The 11,735-nt window shown below is 38.5% G+C and overlaps 1 protein-coding gene across 4 annotated transcripts in view; it reads left to right on the top strand.

Moving 5' to 3' along the window:
* Positions 1-3,826: 3,826 nt before the first annotated feature.
* Positions 3,827-11,735, top strand: part of NCKAP1 (NCK associated protein 1) — a 107,771-nt gene continuing 99,862 nt past the window's right edge. For 2 of the 4 annotated variants that reach the window (XM_053918834.2, XM_053918831.1), the window contains exon 1: positions 3,828-4,510. In XM_053918834.2, coding sequence (XP_053774809.1) covers positions 4,403-4,510 — 108 coding nt within the window. In that variant the 5' untranslated portion in view covers positions 3,828-4,402. Of the gene's footprint in view, positions 4,511-11,735 lie in introns of all 4 variants that reach the window. The other 2 variants (XM_053918832.1, XM_053918833.2) reach the window with 2 other exon arrangements.

Genomic DNA, 11,735 nt, shown 5'->3' with positions numbered 1-11,735 from the left:
CAGGTCTGGTATGGCAGTTCTGCTCTAAGAGCCCCACACACCTTCCATTTCTATGTTTGTTTGTTTTCTAGAGATTTTATTTATTTATTTGTAGAGAAAGGGGCAGGGAGGGAGAAAGAGAAGGAGAGAAACAGCAATGTGTGGTTGCCTATCGCGCAACCCCTACTGAGGACCTGGCCTGCAACCCAGGCATGCGCCCTGACTAGGAATGGAACCGGCGACTCTTTGGTTCACAGGTGGGCACCCAATCCACTGAGCCACACCAGCCAGGGCCCATTTCTATGTTTTACCACCTTTAGTAATTGGTTGTTGTCCTCGTGGTCCAAGATAGTGGTCATTGCATCCTTGTTCCATGTGGCAGAATGAACTAAATAGGGAAGAATTGGCAAAATGAGAGCAGCAGCAGTCTTTAAGGAAGGTTCTTGAAAGCTTACACCCTATTGGCCAGAACATTAGTCATATGGCCACAGCAGGCTGCAAGGGAGGCTAGGAGATGTAGTTGTTATTTTTAGGGGAGAAAGAGACAATAGCTTTCTAAGAATAAACCATACTTTAAATCTTGTCACAATCAGGAACTGTTTCAAATTATCTTTATTATCCTCCAGCCCCCAAAAGTCATTTTTATTTTCACATTTGTTCTATATTTCTTCACCAATGAATTTTTTCCCTTCCCTTAGCATTTATAAGTCTACATATTTTCTGTTTGGCTTACACTTATCTCTTTGGCTTTATTTCTCATTATTTCTTTCTTGTATGTAATAAACATTCATAATATTTTCCTTCAGTTTTTACTATTTTGTAATTACTAAAGTTTACTTTCTGCCTAAAATGTTGTTTTCTACAAGTTTCTCTGTCCAAGACTTCTTATTCAAAGCCAAAATGTAAGTTACTCCTAAAGAGCTCTCAGAAACTTCAGGTTGGAACTGCTTTCTCTAGGTCTTCTCTCGGAGACTTGTATCTCAGGCTGATTTACATTACACTTCTTTACACATATTTCTATTTTCACCAGAATGTGAGTTCAAGGAGATCAAAATCTGTATCTTATACCACTTCAAATCTCCTTCTAGAAAAACAGCACTTCGCACATTTTAAGTATCTGATTATTCAATTGAAAAATACTAAGTCCATCCAGGATTGTTACTATAAATATTTGAATGTTTTATAATAATATATAAAAAGCTATATGCTATAGATTTGTTTCTAAAATTTTATGAGTAGAATTTTACAACTGAATCATTGCAAACTATATTTGGGGGGCACAAAATGTAATTCTATTATAAATTCTTCTCTAAAGCCAATGTGATGCCTCTTCCTATTTAAATACTACCCAGTTTGGATTTTCAAATGCTTGCTTTGCTTAAAGTGGATATGATTATACTTGTCTCAATAAAAAAGTTATTCAAACATAATAACTTTTACTGTATGTAAATTATACCTCAATAAATCTGACTTCTAAAAAGTTATATATGTATGTTCATACTTTTTAAGGCATATGGTCTGTACTAGTTAAATTTACCAGTTATCTGTTATGATTACTACAAATATGAAACTATTATCTACTTTCTATATCTCTCTGAAGGCTTATAATAATTTTAATAATCTCTGAATATGTCCTAGGGACAAACTTCTTAGCTGAATTAAACTATTTAAAAATCTTTAGTACCAAAGGAACTGTGAAGATTATCCTTTATATGATGAAGGAAATAAGATCTTCAATTATGTTTTTGAAAACTTAGTTTCCTAATCATTTAAAAAAATATGCTTTTCCAGAAAACTATATCAGGAAAAAACCCACAACAGGAACAATTTTTTCATAATAATTTTATAGGGTGATTCACATGGTATGATATATTTTCAAACACTGAAAAACTGAAAGAAGATATAAAATGACATATATCAATTACAATTGCCATAAAATCATACAGGCATGGTAAAATATATGATTATTACTCACATATTATAAGGCACTCACAAAATACTTTATACTATACATACAACTTCAAAAAAGTTGGATCTTAATAAGAAAATGCTTTTTGATGCAAAACAGAGAAATGCAAAAATTGTTACTTCATCTCGACCTCTTTTAGTCAAATCAATATATTTCATTCAGTCTAGGGCCAGTATGTCTAAAAATTAGTTACAATAAAATTGAATACTAATGAAACCAGTACCTACAGTGTTCTCCTTCTACAAGGAACTGAATTATAAGTGGCTGGAAGTGTTCAAGGTCTTACAGAAACATGATGGTGGCTTTTCCTGAGCAGTACTCAAATTATAATATGGTGCCATTTTCTTGTTTTCTCTAATAAATCACTTTTGAAAAATAGGAAATGATACAAGCTTTCATTGGTGGGACTCTAATTCTGCATCTAGTCAAATATGTTTTGGTCCTCTAAAAGACCACATCTTTTCCCCAATATTCAACACCTGTCAATTTTCTTTTTCCAGGTCTGTTCTCACTACCCTTTTTTTTTCCAAAAATAAATTTATTGATTTTAGGGAGGGAGGGGAAGAGAGAGAGAGAACACCTTGGATTTCTTGTCCCACTTAGTTGTGCATTCATTGGTTGCTTCTGCTTGCCCCTTTTGTGTGCTCTGACCACAGATGGTGAGCACGGCGCTCTAACCCACTAAGCTACCAGCCAGGGCTGTTGCGTCTTAAGCTCCAGATGCTTGCTTCCTCTAAATTAAAATCTCAACCATCAGGTTGAAAAGTAACCAGATAAACTAAACCCTGCAATGTGTTACTGACTTATAGTAGTTTAATAGGTGATCTCTAGTGTGTGTGTATTTTTTTTAAAAAAGAAATCTTTAGGCACAAAGCCTTCATTCAAGGTCAGGAATTTCTATGTACAGAACTTCAAGCAGGAGCACAAGGTCAGGTATGATTGACTTTCTGGTGGATGTAGGGCTCTTTTAATGCCTTTTAAATCCAATCCATTCAGTCCACTCCCGTTCTCTCCTTGGGCTAGTAAAATGAAGGTTTCCGTAGGAAAATACTTATCGGCATTAAAATTTGTTTGAAAAACTATTCATAATTTCCTCATAAAGTGTTTTGCGCAATCCAATGATAGCTTTACTCGTAGAGTGTCTTTTTTAAAAGGTGGCAGAACATTTTGTCATTCATTTAAAATCAATGAATATAAATAGAAAAGGTTAGCACATCGAAGGAAATTAAGTCCAAAAATATCAAAGAAGCTTGAATCCTCTTGCCTGGAATTCCTAACTCCAGCCGATTTACCTATTTGTCATTGCTTTGTTCACTTTTGGAACCATATCTAATATATTTGATCAAAGGGAATAGCCTTTGGAGTGTGGCTGGAAAGAAACTGACGGGGGAAAAAAAAACGTGAGATGGAAAAGTAGTAGAAAGTTTCCAAGACGGGTGGCATTTGGGGTAAAGGTCAGAAAAAAATGGGAGCGTTCCTTCATTCTTTAAGCAAGAATTTATTTTTCTGCCGCCCTCATGCCAGGGACCCTGGCGTCTTCTCCGGATGGGTGCTTCTCGTCGACAAATTCCGGATTCGGATTATCTCAGGAACTGGAGTCGCCCTCGCTTCCGACCTCCGTCTCCCAAACCTCCCCGAGGGGGAGCCGGGAGGGGATGGGGCGCAGCGATGCCCACTACGCCGAGCACAGCTGCGGCGTCCGTCGGGGAGCGTCTGGCACGCAGTGGGGGGAGAAGAGCGTGGAGCCGCCAGCCCACTCTCGGGCGAAACTCTCCCGAAACCAGCACCCTCCTCCCACCCCACCCACGGGCTTCTGCTGCCTTCTTTAGGGCGGTGGTGCGGGGAGGCAACTTTTGGAAACTTGAAGGAGGGGGCTGTGGGGCGAACTGGGACGAGCGTAAGCGCGACGGCCCCAGCAACTCGATCGGGGTTTAGGGCTCCAGGGCCGAAAACAGGGGCGGGGGCGGCCCGGGCAGGGTCAGGGGCGCGCCGGAGGCAGCTCGGCGAGGAGGAAGGGAGCGGGCCCCCAGGCGCAGTTCCCCGTCCGGCCTCGTGAGGGCGCCGGCGCGGCCGGTCAGGTGACCGAGCGCTCAGTCCGGGGCTCGGGAAGCGGCCTCGTTCTCAGCCGGCGGAGACGCCGCCGCCGCCGCCACACCTAGTGGAGGAGCCCGGGAAGGCGGCTCGGTGGGGGCTGGGGACGGAAGGGCGGCGGGCAGAAGGCAGGAGGCTGCGGGGGAAGGGGCCCCTAGGCGTCCGCCGCCGCTCGCTCTGTCACCCGTGCGGAATTGGGGCGCCAGGGCCATGGGCGCGCTCCCCTGAGGCGGAGGTCGCGGGCGGGAGGGGAGGAGGCCCCAGAGAGGTTGCGGGGGCCGCGGGCCGGCGACCGGGTGCGAGAAGGCCGGCGGCGTCGGCACCACCACCACCACCACCACCACCACCACCACCACCTTCACCATGTCGCGCTCCGTGCTGCAGCCCAGTCAGCAGAAGCTGGCGGAGAAGCTCACCATCCTCAACGACCGGGGCGTCGGCATGCTCACCCGCCTGTACAACATCAAGAAGGTGCGCACGGGCCGGCGAGGCCGCGGCGGCGGGGCTGGCGGGGCGGGGGGGGGGGACGGGCGGCGCCCTGGGTGGAAATCACGGCTCGGCAGCGGCGGGCCCGGCACGGGCCCGGGCCAGGGTCCCCGGGAGGCGCCGCGGCCTAACGCGGAGTCCCGGGCGCCTCCCCCGGCGGCCCTATGGCCGGCCGGAGGCAGCGAGAAGCCATTTCCCTGCTCCCGCGGCGGGATCCGGCCGCCGCCGCTGCCGCCTCCTCCCCAGCGCCCTGGCCCCCGGGCGGGGGTCGGCAGGAGAGGGGGGTGGGGGGTGGACAGGATTGGGGTGGGGGTAGGAAAACCTGGCTGTTCCGTGACTGAGGTTGAATGGTAAGAATCTGGCGGAGATTATAGCAATTTTTTCCCCTAATTTTTTGGTGCGTAAGTGTGCGAACGTGGGAAGGGGTTGGCTCATCAGGATGAACTCCACACCCCCTTCACTTTGCCACTTTATTTTAGATTGCTAGATAAGAGCCATGTGAGCGCGTGTTGACGATAGGCAGTTATTTCATTTTGAAGGTGAAGAGGAGGGGGAAGTGAGGGTGGAAGCGATTTTCTTCTGAAATACTTCTGGGCTGTGAGTCACTAGAACAGGAATAACAACCTTCCCTCCCCTCTTTACTCCGCCTCGTCATGGGTTTTCCAACCTTATATGATAGTATCAAAACACCTTTCTTAAAGTTTGATGTGTGTACAAAATAAAAACTGTAAATATATTGCTATTACCCCTGATCTATAGCATATTCAGTTAATTTGAGTCGCCATAGCTAATAGGCCCATTGAAAGTGTGCACATAGCTTCAGCAGATTAAGGAATGTTAGCCTGAGTTGGAGTTAAGAAAAATAGATGTAAAGATAGAACAAATATATATTAATTTATCTTAGGAGAAAACAACCGAGGTCTTTTTTCTTGTAAGACAAGGTTAGTAAGTTTAAAGAATTTGATAAAGAGAAAACGAAGAGATATTTTCAGTACGCTATAGATACTTAGAGTTTCCAATGTGTACTTGATGTCATATCTTCATAATTATTATTGCTGGCTTTTTACTGTATCATGAATATTTTCTTTTAGTTTATAGCAATAGAACTACAGTGGTTGTAAATTAGGGCTGCTGAAATAAGCATATTTTTTTTGAAATTTATATCATGGGGTTCAAGTATAAAACTGGTTTGTTTCAACAATTTGTTGCAGACACTGTAATTCTAAAGGAGAATACTGCCCTGGCTTAATGGTGAAAAATTTTGTATGAGGATAGGCATAACCCTTGTATGAAAGAGGGTTGATTGCCTCTAAATCCAGTGCAGGCTGGAGAGTAAAGTGCCTACTCATTTTGTTAACATTTTATGTGGCAGGGGCTCAGCGTCATTACAAAGAAGCCCTCTGTGTTTACCAGAGTCTTGGTTATAAGTTTCTGTAGGTTGCGAATAATTTGATTTTAGATAGTGTTACTTTGAGGTTGCATTGACCTGAACTTTATTGTCAGATTTCACTACTTAACAAACTTGGAAATTGACTCCTATATGAACTTTATCCAAAAGAGACGAGCATTACTAAACATTACTAAAAGTTACTAGACCTGTGGTATTGTGGTTAAAGGAAATGGTTATGATGGTTTCCAGAAGAGGAAGTGAGAGTAACATCAAAAGTGATTTGGGTAATTGGGCAAAATACCTTTTTTTAAGCATTCATTAAACATTGTTATAGTAAAAATGCACTCATACTTTACATATTCCACATTTATAAATTAAATAGAATGAAACTGAATTCTAGGCATTTGAATTTTTGTAATTCCAGTTCACTGCTTTTTCTCAGAGGGATATTTCACTTCCTCTTTTGAGAAACTTCAGGCTCTTGTTTTAATTGAACTATCAAAATTTAAAATGAGTTGAGTATGTCTAAATGTTGGATATTTTGAGTTATTAAAATGTTGTATTTTAGCACTTAACACAGTTATAGTTTGTGTTTGTTGAGAAACATTTTGTCTACCTTGCCTGATTGTGCAGTGACAGTGTTATTCATTTTTTTTAAAGATTTTATTTATTTTTAGAGAGAGGGGAAGAGAAGGAAAAAGGGAGAGAAACATCAGTGTGTGGTTGCTGTTCGCAAGCCCCCCGCTGGGGACCTGGCCCACAACCCAGGCATAAGCCCTAGACTGAAAATCGAACTGGTGACCCTCTGGTTCACAGGCTCATGCTCAATCTACTGGGCCACACCAGCCAGGGCTTATTTTTGAATAACTAGTATAATAATAGTAATTACCTACCCATTTTACTACAAAGCTACGTTTTAAAAAATCAGGTGCTTGTATTTGTATACAAGGATTTCTGATACCAAGAATTAATGAATCAGACACAACCTTACTATGCCATGTGACCAGTACTTTGGTTTTTTACCTCGTCCATGTGGCCTTCATTTAGGCCGTTTAAAATGGATAATATAATATCTAATATATATTTAACATATATAAGTGTATGTGTGTATATATATGATCTTGCTCTAGTTTTAGTAACAGTAGATTTGGGTTTGCTCTCCTTGTGTAATTCTGCATACAAATACGTCAGATAGATTTTGAATCTTTCAGCCTATATAGAGGTGTCTATAAGATTGGTGTGTCTTCCCTGCTGGCTAGGGATTGAAACATTTGTTCAAAAATCTTGCCAAAAAAAATTGAGTAAGATCTGCTCACCATGTGTTTATAAGGTTCATGCTGTCTGCATTTTTATGACAGTATAAACCACATAATCTTTTCAATCTCAGCCTCTTATAGTCCTCAAAAAAAAAAAACCACCTTCCACCATATAATACATATCTGCTAATCAGTTATCATGTTTTAATTAATGCATGTGTGCATTAGATAGTCAGATCTGATTACTTTGCTCTATTTTAATTGGAAGTGTGCAGTGGAATATTTTAGTGAGTACACAGAATGAAAAATAGTTCAGTGACCTATAATCAAGAATAGTGTGCTTTAGTCCTGGTCTGGAGGCTCAGGTGATTAGAGCATTGTCTGTACAACAGAAGTTGTGGGTTCGATCCTGGATCATGGCAGATATGTGTGTTGTGGGTTCCATCCCCATTTGGGGTGTGTATAGCAGGCAACTGATGGATATTTCTCTCTCACATCAAAGTTTCTCTCTCACCCTCCAGCCCCCCTACCCAGTCCCTCTCCCACTCTCCCTCTCTTCTCTCTTTAAAATCAATAAACATATCCTTGAGTGAGGATTAAAAAAAAAAGAGTAATGTGCTTTAATGCTCATTAGGGGGAAAGTAACATGGTCTACTGAAAAATGCTTTCCATTAAAAAAAAATATCAGTTGGAAAGTTTTTGAGATCTTAATATGTACAGGTTATGGAAATTTTAAGGCACTTGTCTAATCGGGGACACATGAAGGAGGATTTTAGGGGAAAAGCATGAAAGTGGTTTTATATTTAAGTATATTTGTTTTACATTTAAGTATATTTGTTTTTGAATTCTTTAAAGTTTTATTTTCTATTAAAAATGTCTTCCCTTTTCTAGACCTTATGTAGTGATTTTTAATATTTTTTAAGTCTACTTTTACATCTGTTCATGTGACATGGCAGGCAGTGTGGTGGTGGTGGCAAAGAATATCAGACCAGAAGTTAGGAGACCGGCATTCCAATCTTCAGCCTGTCACTGAGAGTTCTTTAAAATTGAGTAGGTGTCTTGACTCCCTTGAACTTCATTTCTCCTCATTGGTTAGATGGGGGAAAAGTAACTGTGAATGGAACACTAAAGTTGATTCCAGCTCTGATTATGTTATCTTTAGAAGTTCATTGTGAAGTAGCAGGGTAGAAGTTATGGCTCATTTTAGACAGTAACTGAACTAAGGTTAGTTTTCCATAATACAGGATAGTTATGCTCTGCATATTTCACTGGATTATTTGTGAAGATAAAGGACTATAACAATGTGAAAATTGTTTAATAAAATGTCTGTAAATGTAAGGTAGTGTTTATTTAGGAGTCTCAGCAATCTTTTGGGCAGCATGTGTATTTCTGAAATTGGACTGCAGTTTAGCAAACACATCCACAACTTCCAAAAGAAAACATTTTTGTTGAGTTTTAAAACATTTTTTGTTTACTCTTTGTTTTTTCTCTTCTTTTCCTATACCATTACCAACATGAACTTGATAACTCTATATACCAAAAAGGTCTCAGTCAGTGCTTGCCTATTTTTTCTCTTGTTAAATTATCTCAGCTCTACAGGACAGAAAAGACGTACCCAAACTTATTTTTACATGGAATATTTTTGCAGATTTCAACACATTTTTACTGTTTGATTAGAGCAGTATTTTTTCTCAGCCCTATTCCCATGATTGTGGATACATTTATTTCATGAGGAAAAAACATTAATAGAATAGCAGTGTAACAGTGATAGTTACAGCTGGCATCTGCTTATATAATGGGAAAAAAAGATGCATATAAGAGGTGCAGTGCAAGGCAAAGGGAGGGCGTCCAGCTTCAATCCTCCATTTCATGTTGTTTCTCTTCATTTAGGATGTTCTTTTTCTCCGTTGGTCAATCAGGTTCTAAGGATTGGATTGTGGTGTGCTCTAGACTAATAAGTTATTATCACTGTAAGATTTTTTTTCTTGCAGTGGGGTTTCATTATCAAGAGCCTTAAACATTCAGAATAAAACATTTTCTTTACATAAATCTGAATTTAAATAATCTATTTTTTATTTAAACAATAAATATGTTGTGTCTGTTTGTAACTTTATTTTTTATTTTTTAATCCTCACCCAAGGACATTTTTTTTCCATTGTCTTTTAGAGAGAAAGGGTGAGAGAGGAAGGGTGGGGGGAGGGAAAAGAAAGGAAGGAAGAGAGAAACATCAATGGGTAGGCTCCCTGACCCGGGATTGAACCCACAACCTAGGCATGTGCTCTGACTGAGGGAATTGAACCCACAACCTTTCAGTGCGTGGGATGATGCTCCAACCAACTGAGCTACACCGGCCAAGGCTGTAACTTCATTTTTTAAGGAAGCTGCTTGTATAAATGAGGATTTGAAAATTGTTATGCTGGATGGTAGGTAAGGAGAAGAATACTGAAGAAAAAAATTATTTTTAGTTTTTGAAGTGACAATGATAGATTATCTTGTGTTTTCTTTGGAATTGCTAAGTAATTTAAATATTAAAATTTCTTAATAATTACAAAAATAACACATGTTTATTGTCAAAAACTAAAACATAACAGAAATGTGTAACTTCAAAAATTCTCTGCCTGCCTATTCCCACTTTTAAAAATAAGCTGTATATACGTATACCCTTTTCTGTGCAATTGCAAACATGTGCCATGAGTATTATATTATGATTAAATTAAGTTCTTTGAAAAAATTGAAGAAGAAGCATGGTGCAGTTTACATATAAATGAAATTGGGGTCCTAATCATTTGCATGTATACTTACATTTTATGAAAATAAAAGCAGTGGATTTACTTAGCTAGCTACATCCAGTGTTAAAAATGAGGCCCAGATGAAAAAGTTTGTTCGTGTTGAAAGTTCTTGTCCTTGCTGGTTAGGAGGATTGAAAAAAATAATTCATATTCTTGTTGGATAATTTACTAGCAATGTTAGTATTCAGTAAACTTTCAATAATAATTTTGGGTCAGGTTCATTAGATGCATGTTTTATATGTTACTAGAATTAAATAGTTTCATCTCTTTAAGCGTAATAAAAATAATATGTAATAAAAGTAATGCCAGCTTCCATTTAATGAGGCCTTGCTATATGCTAAGTATTTGGAATTTTTTATTTGTCCTTACACCTGTGATGTAGGTACCTATTTTATAGATAGAGCAATTGAATTATAGTGGTTAAGTAATTTGCCCAGTTCTTACTCTAGAAAATAAGAATTTGAATTGGCACCTTTCTTTCTTGGGCCCTGAATCTGATCTCTTAATTATTTTTGCCATTAGATTTATATTCATTAGTGAAATTTTTGTGGGAGATAAATTTTTGAAGACATAATAACCTTAAAGAAATAAGTAATTATATTACAGAACTAACTTTCCTCTTTACTGTAGATTACTTTTGTTTGAACTTTATATGGATTTATGTGGAAACATTAAGATTATACTATCAATATATCAGAGTGATTATTAATGGAAACTTCTGTTTAGCCTTGTATTAAAATGAGAAGTAGTTTAGAATTCGGGATTTTAAAATTCAATTTATTCAAACAATTTTAGGAAAATATATTTATATTTACTTTTCATGTTTATACATTTTTCCTTTGTGATTGTTTTTAAAATTTAGTTTCTGACATATTAAAATATACAAGCTGAAATACTAACCATATGAGTAATACTAAAGAAAATAAACTGGAAATTTTGCTTAAACTGGGGGAAGAATGCATATAAAGCAGAAAGGAAGGTGTAAACTAAGAAAAAAACAGTGAAATAGCATTTATCTTAATTCTAAGGACACATGCAATCATTTCCTCACTTGGGGATATTTTGTTTTTAACTTAAATTTTGGATATAGTTTTATTTATTTTGCATTTTGAATTCTAGTCAAATGTTAACAATTTCACATTGAATAACCCTGCAACATGAAATATAAGAAATGAAGTTAAGGGAGCATGCCTAGTAAGTTTGTTTCTTTCTGTCTTGGACTTGGCTGAATTAGTAGTACTCTTTTCTAGTCCCAGGTGTGTTTTTTTTGTTGACTGGTTTTAATATTGCCTTGATTAGTAAATGTAGTAAAATCATCTCAATTTTGATCTTATTGGAAATTTGCAATACTGTATTTAGACTTCGGTAAATTTACTTGATCTAATAGTGATGAGAAAATTAATCATTTCTTCAAATATTGTACTGAAATGTTTTACTTAAATAAGTCTTATTTCATAAGCTTTTGAATTGTTAGTTTGTAAGTGAGGTGCACATGCGCCACTTTCAAAGGAAGCTCTTATTTGAAGTAAAAGAGTCTATACTGGAAAATACTTTCTTATTGCATAATTGATTATTGTAGATACTGAACAGCAATAAAACTGCATCTTTACAACTATTTTATAAGTCATATAAGCTATTTCAGTTAGTTTCAAATATTAAGGGTTTCCTTTTCACTCGTTCATTTATTCTTCATTTATTGAATATCTTCTGGGATACAGGAAAATATACTTGTACATTAAGATGCAGTTTCCAGTGACAACAAGTCCTTATCTTAG

Source organism: Desmodus rotundus, chromosome 2 (genome assembly GCF_022682495.2).
Source record: "Desmodus rotundus isolate HL8 chromosome 2, HLdesRot8A.1, whole genome shotgun sequence".
NCBI classification, from domain to species: Eukaryota; Metazoa; Chordata; class Mammalia; order Chiroptera; family Phyllostomidae; genus Desmodus; species Desmodus rotundus.
The sequence above is the reverse complement of the archived record's forward strand: the minus strand, read 5'-3'. Positions and strand labels throughout refer to the sequence as shown.